Raw genomic sequence first — 15,867 nt, 5'->3', positions numbered from 1 at the left:
CAGCTTCATATGCCACCTGTCATTCATAGCTCAAGCAGTCTAGGTTTCTCAATTGATTTAAAATTTTATTTATATGTTTATTATTTAATACATATTCGTAGATTCTCCGAACCAATTAACTAAGGGGAATGCCGAAAGCGACTTTTATAGCAGAAAATGCGGCCAGGTAAAATGTACTGCCAAAAGATCAGTACTGAAACAAGCAGAGACAGAAAAGCACAACCGCGCTACATGTCATAGGCCACGTATGATATCGCGGTACAGTATTCAGTGTAGCGTTCAACAATGCCAGCAGACAACCTGTTTCCAATCCCTGAGCGTCAATGGAATAAATATATTTTTAAATACATCTCTTCAACGTTCATTCTACCAGGAAAACCTACCATGAGTTGCTAAAAGAAAGCGAACATTTATTTGAAGACAACAGTGGCAGACTTCAATAGTTTACAGATATTAACGCTGCAGGTAAAATTTCAATGAATCAAGAAAAAGGCATAAATTTCTTTTCCTGCTGCTTTGCTCTGGGTATCCAACTTTTCTATAAGAGATATAACACTCGTATATGTAATATTCATATACCGTACTTTGTGCAGCCGTATACAAAGTATTTATAGTCATCGAAAGAGAGAAGAACGCCGGGACGAGCGCTGCATTTCTGTAATATCGTCATTCAGGAACACGAGACAAGTGTTTACACTAACGACGAATTTTCACATAGTGTACATTGAACAGGGAGGCCTGCACTGACACATCACGACACCAGAGCAAAACCTCGCCTTCCGTCCCCTACTATACATTTGATTCCAGCGGTGGTATAAAGATGTGCCACCAGAACCAGAACTTTCCTGTTCGATTTCTTGTTTAGACTAATTTTTTTCTTGCCTGAATACTTCAGCGAGAATCCCTCCGCGCCTGATCCGCTCCCGCTCCGCAGAGCGCGGCCACGCTGCGTCGTGTTCGTACTGAAATGGACGACCGTATACGTACTAAATATATGGTATAGCCGCAGGCTCATTCGCCCCTGCTTAATACATCTGCTGCCGAATTCATTAGCCCATGACAGCGATCCAAGCGCAATACATCGTCATTATCATTAGCCCAGCCACGTCCACTTTCAGAACAACTCTTGTACTTGCCTCCAACTAACCTCATCCGCCTATCTGTCTTCCTGTCGCCGCCAACATGGTTTCCCCTCTCTTGGAATCCACTCTGTTACCGCGAAGAAACACAGGTTATCTTGCCTTCGCATCTCGGCCACTCCCATATATATATATATATATATATATATATATATATATATATATATATATATATATATATATATATATATATATATATATATATATATATATATATATATATATATATATATATATATAAAATTGGTTTTGGAAGAAAAGAAATGGTGCAGTACTGTCTCATATATCGTTGGACACCTGAACCGCGCCGTAAGGAAAGGGATAAAGGAGGGAGTGAAAGAAGAAAAGAAGAGGTGCCGTAATGGAGGGCTCCGGAATAGTTTCGACCACCTGGGGATCTTTAACGTGCACTGACATCGCACAGCACACGGGCGCCTTAGCGTTTTTCCTCCATAAAAAGGCAGCCGCCGCGGTCGGGTTCGAACCCGGGAACTCCGGATCAGTAATCGAGCGCCCTAACCACTGAGCCACCGCGGCGGGTCTCCAGATGGTAAAGCTATCATTTTCTTTCGAACGCTGGCTGTGTTTTTCGAAATTTTGTTTCAGGGGTTTTCGTTAACCTCCATATTTCTGTCGTGAAACTAGCTCCGCGTACAACAGTTACCTTACCTGCGAGCGCTGCTGTCGATTCTGATGATTACAGGACGAGGAAGACTTTGTTCTCTGCCACGCAGTACCGGCATATGCGCCGTGGCATTTGCAGTGTGTAGCATATGCTCTCTGCCGACTGTCGGTACATCCGGTTGGGAGAGTGACTTACGCATCCTGTCATCCTGTATGGATGCGCACTTTACAACTAGTTCAGCGAGGTTTACAAAAAGAGGCGAATAGTGCGCTTCGGTAAAGTGGGCATGTATATAAAAAGAAAAAACTTTTTCTCTTAGTTTCGGTACTTTTTTTAAATTTTTCTCCCGTTTCAATTTCAGACATAAAACGGAATTCACGGCAATCTAATGCATACAACGTTAAAACCTCGCGATTCGTTATGGAATAGGATCAAATTCCGAAGATAAAAAAGGTGAGATTATGACATTTTCAATTCAATTCAATTTATTTCAACACTACAATGTTGAGGACCGCGAAACAAAAAACCTTTTGTGGCTTGACAAGGTCCGCAGCCCCTTTTAACAAGCAGTGACAAAGCATAGGGTTAGTTATTACATATTAAGCTAGAATTATCTAAGTCCCAATAACACGAGTGTCAGACATAATGTATATATATAATATATGCATACATATATGTGTAAAATTAATTCAAGTGAAACAGAAAGTATATGTAGTGCATATAGCACTCACGTACAATTGAAACCGAAAAAATTAACGCTAATTACTCACGCACATTATACATATATACACATACATATAATACACATTATACATATAAGGATAGGTGACACAGCACTGGGTTAATTTGAGGTTCATGATAGAGGCCTTCCTCCTGCAATGAAATACCAGTATTTGGATCTGTATATGTGGCTTTACCTTTGTATGGGAAGGTCCTTACGAAAAAAAAAATTCGCTAAGTGTCCTAGCTTATCTTGTAGGAAGCCATAAAGTCTTCTTAGTTTTCGTAGAGATTTCTCCACAACGTTAGTCGACGCTTGGTTGTTAACACCTCACAAACCATGGCATCTGTCTCTCTGATATCCGCCGTATCAGTGGCAGCCAAATTGTCATCTAGAGATCGGAGCGGCGAGAAACCAAGGGCCTGTTCAAGTGGTTTGGTTTATGGTGGGTTAATGTCCCAAAGCGGTTCAGGTTACATGAGGAACCACCTGGAATTCTTTAACGTTGACTGACATCACATTGTACACGTGCCTCTAGAATTTGAAATGAGAATTGAACATTGTTTTGGGGGGAAAGAAAATGGCGCAGTATCTGTCTCACATCTCGGCGGACACCTGAACCGCGCCGTAAGGGAAGGGATGAAGGAGGAGGGACTGAGAGAAGAAAGGAAGAAAGAGGTGGCACAGGGGAGGGCTCCGGAATAATTTCTACCACTGGGGGTCTTTAACGTGCACTGGCATCGCCTCCATCGAAATTCAAATGACATTCCAACTGGAAGTTGAGGCTGGAGCACCGGACAGGTCAGAACTACGTGTTCTACAGTCTCTTCTTCTATTTGCCACACCACACACGGCACGTTTGTTCCGTCTGCGTTTCACCCGCTGCATTTCGCCCATCAAAGCTTGGTCCGTAGCGCCCCAGCGTGCCCCTCTGAGAGCGGCGAACTTCCTACGGTCTTCTCGTAAAATGGTTCCTGCAATACGTGCGGAGGGCCGGCTTCTTCTCCGCGGTCGTCCTCCAACACTGCGTCTAGGCCGGCGACACCCGCTTTTTCAGTTAACCTCGACTCCAGCTCTTTTCTCTTCAGATCGCACAAAGCCGTCAAAGGTACCTTGAACATGGTCGCTAAACCACGAACTCTTTGCTTCCATCTTGTGGACATCCCAGAGTATACGAGGTAGCGTAGCACCAGATAGCGGATTTCAAAGCACAGCTTCGCTACCGCCTCTAGGGCCTCGAGAGCGTACCTCTCGGTGTCGCCCTGTACCGCCTTGTTTAGTGTCGATCAGTATGTGCGTTTTTTCGGCGTAGTATCGAAGTTTGAAACTTTGTTCTTGGGTTTACTCGTGCTGTGTCTTTAATAGAACCATTAAATTCTGCGGTCTGTAGCTGACTTCATGTTACTTTGCGTTTCCGAGTGCTTTCGTAGTACGTCATATTGGCGCAAAACTTTGTGGTGCTCACTAGTGATCACTTTTCTCTTGGATGCCAGAGCCGACGAGATCTCTCCGGCAAGATTGCAAACACGCGCAACTACTTCTCTGGTGTTCGAGATTGCCGTGGTCATTTTCCGCGCGTAATCTTGAAAATTCTTCGTTAGAGTTTAATTGAGCCCTGACCGAATGCGACCATCATGCAGTCCGTTCTTCGATGAGCCCAGAGCACACTTCAGTGACGCAGGTGCACAAGGACCTCGTCTGCTACAGCGCAGCAGTGCTCACCGGGCGGCGGCGGTCTCCGAGTCGGGCTCTTTCAGGGAGCGCATGCACACCTTCAGCAAGCTGACGCAAGCCTACAGAGCCGAGCGCCAGCTCTACCCCCGACCCCACCCCTCCCTTGATAACTACCACCAGATCCTCTGGAGATGCCTTAAGACCCGCACCCTCCCACCCCCTATATTCTTTCGTGGATCCATCCGGAAGCCTGCATCCCCACCTTCTCTTTCTGCACCCACTCACACGCCACCCTCACCCACATCCTCTTCCGATTCCCGACGGATCCTCCCTCGCGGGGCCTAGAGCACCTTACCAGCTGAGAGGAATGGAAGGCGGTCCTGTTGCGCTCCGAGGACCCGCACACGCAGAATATCGCGACAGAACGGGCCGCCGACATAATGGGCCATCATGGACTCATGAACATCTGAGCGCAGTCGGGTCGTGCGGGGGTCCAAGGGCCTACGTGTTCTAAAGACCCTTCGGTCAAATTAAGTTTTTCCTCCTCCTCACACCAAAGCAAGCACGGCCTGCTAACGCGCTCTAGCAGACGATCCGAAGCACGGCCTCCAGGGCCCTGCGCCGCTCCGCAACACGTCCGGAATGAGGGCGAAGCCTAAATGGAAGCGGTACAGTAGCACTTGGTGTTCGTAGCTTTTTATTAAAAACCCTCGTTCGGAAGCCAAACTCCCCCCCCCCCTCCCGTTTCGTATATCGTTGCAAAAATGCGGGAGCACGTGAAACGCAAAGGCAGGTGCTCCTACTCGAGCCCCTCACGCAGCTCGTGCTATTCGTGTAGAAGAAGATAAGGTTTGTGCAGTGGCAAAGGTATGGCGGTCAAGCGCAACGTCTGCTTCCAGGGCCTTCCATCCCTTGACAGCTCCGAGGGCATCGGGCCGACCGGGGCTTCCTGGGCCTCTTCGAAGGAATTCCGCGTCCTATCATCGCCCTCAGACGTCACCTCGACCGACGACTGCGACCCAGCACAGTCGCTGGCCGGTTCCGCCCCCGGCAGCGGCGACTCCGCCAAGCTGTACAGCGACGAAGAGACGCTGACCGCTTCCAGCGGGGCGTCCAGCAACGCCGCCTATGTGCGGGGTGCCGACTACCAGTCGCGCTCTTCCAGCACGGCCGCCGCCTCGGTGTCTCTGCTCCAGCGCAGCGGCACTGCTTCAACGGCCCCGGGGGACAGGGAGCGGCGCGTGAGGCGTGTGAACGCCCTGCTGCTCGGCTTTCTAGGCCTCTTCCTGGCGGCGTGCGCGGCCGTGGTCTTCGCGGACCGCAGGTGGAACCTCTTCGCGGGGGACGCGGCGCTGCCGGCCGCTGCCGACGGTGTGGCCGCATCGGCTGCCGCGGCTCCTGCTTCCGCAAAGCTCCGCGCTGCCGCCTCGACCGTCGCTGGGCAAACCAACGAGGTCAGTGTGCCGCGTAGTTGCGCCGCAAATTCGTTTTACGAGCCATGGATTTGTGAACGGCGAAGTTGGCCAAAGACAGGTTAGTTATAAACGCCGAATTTCAAACGCCGAAGTGTCCTCTGCAATATTTTGGTGGCACGTGTACCTAAAAGTAGTTTTGGTCATTTCCGTTAGGGTGCCTCCTTTTAATGCTTGGTAGCGCTTTTTAACAGAAGTTATGGGGGTCATCCTACGAGTAACCGGAATCTGCGCAGTGTCACACATAGATTGGTGCTCTCGGTTAGTGTTTACCAACGACTAGTGGTTGTGGAGGGCCTGACCAGCAGCACTGCCCTGGCAGTAATTATCCCCTGAAGGCTGTGAACAAAATTCCTCCACTTAAAGCGACATCAAACCATTCGAAAAGCTCTCCTTGCAACGTGTTATTGCGCTGTATCGAATGAAATGTTGCCACGCCGTTCTTCGACTCTAATCTTATGTTTTGTTAGAATTTCTTACAAGAGTTCCTCCTTATTGCCAAATGGTTCCGGAGACAAGCTCACTCTTTCCACGCCACGTTTCTTCTTTTACACATCCACCTGTTGAGTAAGTTTTCGCCAGTTCCTAAAAGCTGCTGCAACCGCCGCAGTTATAGAATCCTGCAACACATCCTCCCAGGTTCGGCCCAGTTCCACCACCAAGGGGGTCGTGTCCGCGGCTGCGGCTCCCTCTCCGCTATCGAAGAGGAGGAAGGGGCACCCAGTGGTCCGTGAGCGGACCACGACCCCTGCCGATGTGACTACCGAGACGGGCGTCGAAGACGACGCCACTTCCGATGACGCCTACTACAGGACGAAGCCGGTGAGCCGCGGATGGACAATGTCTTCTATAACAGACCGGGCTCCTATGCGCGCCATAATGTGCGGAGGGCCTTGCACTTTGAATCGGGACAGAATGCAATGGGACAGGTTGGTTCCTTGGTTTATGGGGTTTAACGCCCCAAAATGACTCAGGGTATGAGGGACGCTTTAGTGGACAGCTCCGGAAATGTCGACCACTTGGGGATCTTTAACTTGCACTAACATTGCACAGCACACGGGCCTCTAGCATTTCGCCTCCATCTAAGTACGACCGCCGCGGCCAGTACCGAACCCATGTCTTTCGGGTCAGCAGCCGAGGGTCATGACCACGGAGCCCCCGCAGCGGTGCCCGATGGAATGGGAATAACTGCAGCGCTTATTTCCCTTGACGAACGGTTGCTGGGTGTGCCGATGAAGTATGCTGGTGGTTTTTTTGCAATAACGCTCCCAGAGAGCCCTATGGCTCGCCTTTTAAGGGAGTATTGGATGCGGCAACGCATTTACTCCCAGGGGACTATCCCCTTTCCAAGTTTAGTCTTTCCTGGCTTAGAGCGTGCTTGAAGTTCGATAAAGTGGGCCATTGAAATTATTGTCAACAAACTTCGCTAGACGTTAAAGATCTTCGACACAAGCTCACGACTCCTACTTTAAAGTATGCTGTTTATGGAAGTCTTGTACCGCTGCAATAATTTACAACCCCATAGGGAATAGAAGGGGATTCCGCGCATTTGATCGCTTCTTCCGAATTTCTGCAAATGCGGCGGGAGCTCATCTGCGCAGCAGTTCTCGTAACTTCATTTTCATGTTTATTTTTCGAATAAAACTACTTTTATTTGAATCATGATGTAAACTCGGTTTTTGTCCTTATTTACTTCTGACACTGGCGTATTTATATTTCTCTTACCGGGAGAGAATTAAAAGTATCGTAGCATGCATTTTTTTTTTCAGCGCGAAATACACAGGACAAAGAAACGAGATACATGCAGGACGTGTATCATGGTTTCTCCAAGCACCTTAGGAAGGTTGTAGGGAAGTGCGGCGTCCTAGTCGTGTTCCCTGCTCCTGAAAAGTTGTCACGGCCATGTCCTACGGTAAACAGGCGAAGGACTGGCATTGCCTCTTGCAAGAAAAGGCAACCGACCTGCTTCCTTCCCTATAAGACGGGGGTCGTCCATAAGATAACCTCTGATACGTGGAAAGAGCTACATTGGACAGACGGGTAGGTGTCTAAACGAGATTGCGAGAACACCGCACAGTAGTCGAGTCCCTTAAAGAGTAGTCACCTGGCTGAACATAGCAGCCGGTGCCCTAGCCCTACCAGACCATCGCACACCCCAGCGTTGAGCAACACACGGGCTTTGCACAGCTTCAAGGAGCATAGTAGGAGGAAAATTTTTGAGTCCCTTGAGATACACAATGAAGGCGATAAATGCGTTAGTACTGCATCTACTGCGTTATCGTCCAAGGAGTTCCGTTATCTGAAGACTAGAATGACACGTGTGCCCAGGTGAAAGTGCTGGGTTGTTACACTTTGTTCACGCGGATGCGAATGTGTGGTGCATGTCCTTGAGCTGGAGTATCAAACCTTGCTGTGTATATATACCTGTTCGGGCCAATAAACCATCAGTTGAAGTCATCGTTCCTCCGGCGTGTACCTCCTTTGTTTGTCCTGTGCGTTTCGCGCTGAAAAAAAAATTCATTCTACATACCAAGACCAACTAACCAGTGTTTCCACTTGAACACTTGAAAAGTATCTTGACACGTGGAGTCACAAAAGCTGTCCAGAAGCAACACTTTTGCCCCTTCATGACATTATTTCTTCTTTTCTTGCAGAAGCACCACATATCTTCCAGGCGCCGCGACACCAGGCGGGAAACTGCAAGAGCGGGCCGAAAAGCGCATGCGCCGCGAGGCCCCGCAAGCAAAGGGCAGCCGTTCCAGAATCGGCCACCGGTGAGCATTAACAACGCCCCCAACATTTCAATACCAGCCACATCGCTAACATCATAATGGTGTCCCTTTAGACGCCTTGGTTAGTTCGCTCGTCGAGATAGACACTTGTGTGCCGCGTGGTTTACGTCATATCTCGAGCTGCTGGGACGGCTCCCGAATGCTCTAGGGTGCCTCGATACCAATGCAAAGGGACGCTGCCATCAAGGCGCAGTCTAGTGGAGAAAAGTGGCCAAACATTGGCTCGCTTATTGACTGTGGTATGTCGGCTTGTTAGCCCCTCCGCGGTGGCTCCGTGGTTATGGCGCTCGGCTACTGTCCCAAAAGATGCGGGTTCGACTCCGGCCGTCGAATTTCGATGCACGCGACATTCTAGAGGCCTGTGTACTCTGCATTGTCAGTGCACATTAAAGAACTTGCTCCAATATTTCATCCCATTCCTCCGAAATGGCTACAAGTATTAGGAGACGTGCTTGTGCCATCCCCTGGCATTGAGCGCACCGTCACCACTACCGCGCGCAGCCGCCGCTCAGGTGCAAATCGCCTTGAGGGCGGTAGATGGCGCCAGGTGCCATCTAGCTACGAGCACGCACGTCGCGTCGGGAGAGTAGGGACCAATCTGCGATTGCGCAGTGCCGGCACGCGGTAAGTGGTAGCGGTGACGGTACGGGCTGTGCTAAATAGAGAGTTATAGCATAGCGGGACCTGCTACCGTGATTAGCTTCCGCGAGGCGCCACTGCGCATGCGCATATCGCCCTGGGGGCGCCAGATGGCGCCACGTGCCTGTCAGCTGCGTCGGGACCAATCGGCGTGTACCCAGCGGTGCCCCGCGGTAGCGGATCATGGTAGCGGATCGCGCTATGCTGTAACTCTCTATTGTCTCTAGTATCAAGTCATGAGGCAGCGCTGCAGTAAATCTCTTCCTGAGGCTGTGCCTCCCGTAAACTGCTGTTTGTAGCTGTGCCCTCAAAAAAAACAACACAGCTGGTATCACTGTCAATGTGAGCTTAAAACAAGATTATTATCCATTGTCAGTACTTACAGCGCGCACGCTAAAGTGTGTACAAATATGGTGTACAAGCCTTGACGTGCACTTCTGCATTAAAAGAAAGACAAACCCCTCCCAGAAACGCTATACATGCTAGGCTGCAGAGTGCTTTCATTGCTCTTTGCCACAGGCGAGGCCCGAATGCGGCGCCCCAATGTTCACGCTGTGCTCGGAGCCCCGGCGCGAGGTCTACTACCGGCCCGATGCGGACGCCTGCGTCCAGGCCGCAGGGTCATCGGCAGTACAGGAGCCCAAGCCTCCGCTGTGCAACCGCAGCCCCAACCGGTTCGGCTCCCTGGGCAGCTGCCGACGGAGCTGCATGGCCGCCACCATGCCGGCGCAGCGCTGCTTCGACAAGCCGCTCTTCACCGCATGCTCCAGGTCAGCGTGCGACCAGCTTCCCGAAATTAACTTCCGGGAAAAAATTGGATATTGACCCTCCGCGGTGGCTCAGTGGTTAGAGCGCTCGGCTAATGATCCGGAGTTCCCGGGCTCGAACCCGACCGCGGCGGCTGCGTTTTTATGGAGGCAAAACACTAAGGCGCCCGTGTGCTGTGCGATGTCAGTGCGCGTTAAAGATCCCCAGGTGGTCGAAATTATTCCGGAGCCCTCCACTACGGCACCTCTGCCTTTCTTCTTTCACTCCCTCCTTCATCCCTTCCCTACGGCGCGGTTCAGGTGTCCAACGATATATGAGACAGATACTGCGCCATTTCCTTTCCCCAAAAACCAATTATTATTATTATTATTATTAAAAAATTGGAGGGGACATTTAGGTTCCGCCTTAAGGATATCACGCGATAGCGTTATTGGGTTAATGTCTGTACATGCGGAATTGACCACTGTTGATTTCACGTTCATAGAACGCTAGGAGTCCTCATAACACCCATACCATTCTTGGCTCAGCGGTACAGCGGCTAAGCGAGTATCACTGGCCTGCGATGTCATGTGCTGCCATCGGTGGGGCTTGTGAGAACCAGGTTGCTCTTCCCGAGTAGTATCTCGCGACCAGTCATTAATTTGACTGCCACCTGCCACGGTGGTCAGTTAGCTCACAATCGGGTGGGCAGGCTGCGATGCACTCACCAAGTCATGTGGCGGGTGGGTCACCAGTTTTTCTTCACACTCCGCCGACTCCGAGGTTGCCGCCGAAAGGGATATTTAACACTGTCGCATTAGTATACACATTCCGGCACTCTTACTGCTGACGAGCGTTCTTCAAGAAACTGGCATAGATGGTTGCACCTTTTTTCCCTCATAATATATTCTTAAAATCTCCCCAATGTGGCTCAAGAACTTAGGACCAGATGACAGGCAAAAGCACTCCGCTTGAGTGCTCGCGCGATGTCTGCTTGAGTTTCGCTGCAGAAATCCATATTCATGGGGCAAAGTCGAAGTGCACCTTTTTTAGTTAAGTATAGCAGAAACCGATGGAGCTAATTAATCCGCTTAACAGTTCCCTTCAGCTTACCGCATGAGATGTTTTAAAAGGTATAAATACCACTCAGAGAAGCAGTGTGCTACCAGAGCATACCTTAGTAGTATTTCTCTGGTATTTCGCGCGCACGTTGCTTTCCGCCAATGTCACTGGGAATCTGGCTTAAATGTTCACTCAGGAGTAAAAACGATCATCATAATGACGTCACCGGAGTGGTGAAAATCGCACTGTGAGGCTGGCGCAGCACTGTGCTTTGCGAACACACCTGGCACTTTTGTTATAGGCGCGTTCGTAACCGCAGCGCCCAGCGTTGCTGTCTGCCGCTCCTGTGTCATGTCACCAGTGCAAATCTTTTTACTGGCGATTGTACATACCCAGTTAAAAGTAAAAACCACGTTATCAGCGAAAAGCTTGCCTATTTTTTTTGCTGCATGTTTTTTGTAGTCGTATAAAGGATAGGATAGCGATAGCGCTGTCCTGTCCTCTGGATTTGCGTCCTTTCATAGCACTAAAAAAACACTTTGATATCCGAAAATACTAGCATAATCTTTCTATTTACTGCATTGCTGTAACCGCTGTATTTTACAATGAATAGAAATACTATGCTGCCCATTTCTGACAGTGGCTTTTTCAAGCAATGCACCAAGAATGCGGAGAAATCGAAATTCTTCTCTTAAATAGCGTTACATGAACGCCTGGTGCCGCCGCGGTGGCTCAGTTATGGCGCTCGGCCACTGACCTGAAAGACGCGGGTTCGATCCCGGCCGCAGCGGTCGAATTTCGATGGAGGCGAAATTCTAGAGGCCCGTATGCTGTGTGATGTCAGTGCACGTTAAAGAACCCCAGGTGGTCGAAATTTCCGGAGCCATTCACTACGGCGTCTCTTATAGCCTGAGTCGCTTTGGGGCGTTAAACCCCCATAAGCCATAAACCATGAACGGCTGGCGTTTATGTGTTTGGTTTGCCATGCAGACAGCTCGTCAATCCGACCTGGTGGTTTTTCGACGGACGGCGCTGCCTGCCATGGCAGTTCCCGGTAGGCCAGTGTCCCGACCCCGGACACGTGTTCCGAAGCCGGGCCCAATGCAACCGCCAGTGCAACGCTCGCCCAATCCCCGCTGGCGCCGAGCCTCCTACTTGGAAGGTAACGGATGGCCGCTCTTTGGCTTGCTAACGTTATGTGTGTCTCTTATCTTTATCATTTTCTTCATCCCCAACTTTCTTGGGCAAAAGTTTTAATATTGGAAAAATGTAAGGTACTGTATGGAAATATTGAAGGTAATTAATTGTCCGTTCTTCCGATATGTCGCAAAATCTTTATTTTATTTTGTGTTTCACTCAGTCGCATCGAACAGATAATAAACTCTCATAGAAAAGCAATGGGAAACGCTTTCGACGATAGCAGAAACGTTAATAGCAAAAAAAGTCAAGCCTGCCAAAGGGATATTTGCAGAAATATGTATTGTTGTAGCGAAATCTTACAATATACGTTTAAACTGCGCTTGCAAACTCTTTCCCATTGAAAAATGATTTTGTCCGGTATTGTTTGTTATGTACGTATATGCTGGCCTTCACGGTCGTGCCTATGTCTTCTGGAGGCGCAAGTGTAAACGAGTAAATAAAGAAATCCGGGACATATTATTTCTCGGACAGAAAAAAAAAAATTGGCGAAATCTGAGGTTAGGAGTTTCTGCTGGAGCACTAAATATAAATCACTTGAGGCAGAATGTCCTTTGATCAGGTCCCAAGTCCAATATTCCTAGCAAATGTGTACAGGCTGACTAGTATTTTAGACGGACATTGAGGAAAATTGACAGTTGGCCTGTATCGACTGATTATCACGTTACGATACGATGAAATAATAGCTGCTTTTACTGAAAACAGATCTTGTATACACAAGTATCAATGCAAAATTTGATTTCCGCATACTCAGCATACTAAATGCTATGACCCCTATGCCTATTCAAACTGCAGACCTCCGAGGCTAGGCCACGTCGCCATTTACTTCCGAGTGGTGGTCACGGAGTCCCTTTGATTATCGACAGCACGAGTTTTAAATGAATTGCAGGAAAAAACGGCTCCATTTTCAACTCCATTTCCTCACTATAAATTGCTCTTTTAGTATCTAACAAACAAATTATTTTTATTCAGAAGAGCAACTGATGGTAGTTGTCCGCGGCGTTCCTTCAAGCGCACACGTGACGGCGTTTGTGCACTATACACCGCTGGCTCATACAAGGTAGCTGAGCCGACGAGAAAGTCCGAGATCCGGAAAACCACGTCAGATACGCATGCGGAACGGTTGCACTGCGAAACTGGAAATTGAAAATTTGGTTTCAGGGGAAGGAAATTGCGCAGTATCTGTCTCACATCTAGGCGGACACCTGAACCGCGCCGTAAGGAAAGGGACAAAGGAGGGAGTGAAAGAAGAAAGGAAGAAAGAGGTGCCGTAGTGCAGGACTCCGCGGAGTAATTTCGAGGACCTGGGGATCTTTAACGTGCACTGGCAGCGCACAGCCCACGGGCGTCTTTGCGTTTCGTCTCCATCGAAACGCTGCCGCCACGGTCGGGTTCGAACCCGGGTTTGCACTGCGACGCAAGCATCTTATCTTTTCTTCCGTCCATTTCAATCTCCTTCCTTTTGTCTCGATTACCACCACCTTTAGGCACTTACTATTGCTGTTGCAACTGATGCTTCAAGCCCAGGGCTTGACGGAAACCTAGTTTGTCCCGGACGCGGCGGTCGAATTTTGATGTAGGCGAAATCCTAGAGGCCCGTGTGCTGTGCGATGTCAGTGCACGTTAAAGAACTCCAGGTGGTCGAAATTATCCGGAGCCCTTCCCTACGACGTCCTTCATAGCCCGAGTACTTTGGGAAGTTAAACTCTCATAAACCAAACCTAGCTACCAAACCTAGACCTAGGTACTACACCAAGCGCAGGTCCCTCGTAAGAATAGAAAAGACTTGCTGATCTATGCGAGCCTGGTTCAAAACCTGTGAACAAGCCTTCAGTAGTATAGCCGGAACATGTTTTAACCTAACGAGTGTTAGGCGCTTGAATGATTTCCACTAGAAGTGATGCTGAAAAGATAGTAAATTTGGTACAGAGTGGGCTAGAATTATGAAGGTTAAGCAGGATTAGAGTATTAAGTAGGATTACAAAGATGCACCACAGGTGCAGGATTAACCGAGATTAGTTTGGGCAGAAAAAATACGTAAAAATAAAGTCCCGCCCCGCCAGTATGCACAACGGGCCAAGCAGGATTGCAGCACTAAGTAGGATTATAAAGTTCCTGTACAGGCGATGGACAGGAAACCCTACCAGAAATTCGGGATAGCGCGCAGCCGATGACGCTAAGCCTAAAGCTGCCAGTGACGCTCTGCAGTTATTCTGTGACTGTCTTTCTTTTTTTACGTCACGGATGATGTCAACGGCCACCGCGGTGGCTGAGTGGTTATGGCACTTGGCTGCTGGCCCGAAGACGCGGGTTCGATCCCGGCCGCGGTGGTCAAATTTCGATGGAGGCGAAATTCTAGAGGCCCGCGTTCTGTGCGATGTCAGTGCACGTTAAATAACCCGAGGTGGTCGAAATTTCCGGAGCCCTTCACTACAGCGTTTCTCATAGCCTGAGCCGCTTTGGGACGTTAACCGCCCATAAGCCATAAGCCAGATGATGTCAACGCGATATTTTTAATGTTCAATTCCATCCGCCACGTGGTTGGCACCAAAGGGAACTAGAAGCGCGTATCATGAATTCCTGGGAATGCATAAAGGGGACTGGAAAAATAAATGCGAAACTACTTAGAAAACTCGGAAGGCATCCTACGTATATGTCTGTGCCTTTGTTCGCAGCCTTCTCAGCGCTGCCGTTCGCCGTCGAGGCTCGCCTGCGGGACGCGCCAGCTGCGCTTCCCCTACTTCGCCGAGATGTCTCGCAAGGGTCGCGTGCGCTGCCGGTTGACCACGGAGGAAAGCCTGCTTCGCGCCAAGCGCTGCCTGGTGGGGCCCAATCGACACCGAAGCCTCGGCCACTGCCGAGCCAGCTGCGTCCGGCGCCGCAGCAGCCGAGGGGTTCGAACTCGTGCCCCGTGGAGGAACCAGGAGCGCAGAGCCTCACAGAGGCGCTGGAGGTCGGAGCGCCGCCTCCACTGAACGAGAAAATAAGAGTCCAGAGATACGGGCGAACTTCGCCAAAGTCATATTGTCGCAGCAAAGCGGACGTCTCATCCTTCTTGGGTCTGGAGCTGAGAAAGCCGGTTGGGCTCGGCTGGCCGCGAGTGGGACTATAAACATTTTTAACCTGTCCTATAGTACTCTATTGGCCACGACACAGAAGCAACAAACCCTCGTTGACGGGCAAGCTTATGATGCCATCTTAGTACCCACCGCAGTTGTCTAGGCATCGGACTCGTATTACGCGAATTCGTAATGGCCCCGCGTCGCAGAAAAGCCGGAGTAGGCGTTACCATCGGTGTGACTGAAAAATCTGACTGGTCTAAAAAATGGCTGCTACAAGGGGCTCCCATAGATGGCACCAGCTACAGCGGCGACGCATAGAAACCCCCCTCATTCACTCTCTCTGCGAGTCGCAGGCTACCGCTAAGCTGCGCAGTCACGTTCGTACGACTTAGTTAAAGCGAGGCTTTACGTGTATGTGGCGTGGTCAGTCACGTAATGGTTGATACTGTGACAGAGGAAAGCGCGTTTACTTAAGCAAGAGGAAGCGCTGTCGCCTCTTAACTGTAAAGGCGGAGCTTCCTTCCTGTGGGTGGCGTTTTCCCTAACAGTGCACGTTAAAGATCCCAAGATGGTCGAAATTATTCCGGAGCCCTCCAATACGGCACCTCTTTTTCTGTCTTCTTTCACTCCCTCCTTTATCCCTTTCCTTACGGCGCGGTTCGGGTGTCCACCGACTTATGTCAGACAACAGCTACGCACACTGAGGCTGGGGAGCGCTAGGTTCTAGACAAGGGGAC

General features: G+C 49.8%; 1 protein-coding gene across 1 annotated transcript; it reads left to right on the top strand.

Moving 5' to 3' along the window:
- Window positions 1-5,028: 5,028 nt before the first annotated feature.
- Window positions 5,029-15,405, top strand: LOC144109584 (uncharacterized). Its single transcript, XM_077642404.1, has 6 exons — window positions 5,029-5,613; window positions 6,271-6,453; window positions 8,286-8,405; window positions 9,582-9,832; window positions 11,862-12,033; window positions 14,744-15,405. The coding sequence occupies exons 1-6, from the start codon at window positions 5,029-5,031 to the stop codon at window positions 15,041-15,043; spliced, it is 1,611 nt and encodes a 536-aa protein (XP_077498530.1). The 3' UTR covers window positions 15,044-15,405.
- The last annotated feature ends 462 nt before the right edge of the window (window positions 15,406-15,867 follow it).

Source organism: Amblyomma americanum, chromosome 11 (genome assembly GCF_052857255.1).
Source record: "Amblyomma americanum isolate KBUSLIRL-KWMA chromosome 11, ASM5285725v1, whole genome shotgun sequence".
NCBI lineage: Eukaryota > Metazoa > Arthropoda > Arachnida > Ixodida > Ixodidae > Amblyomma > Amblyomma americanum.
Note: the sequence above shows the minus strand (reverse complement) of the source record. Positions and strands in the feature narration are given on the sequence as shown.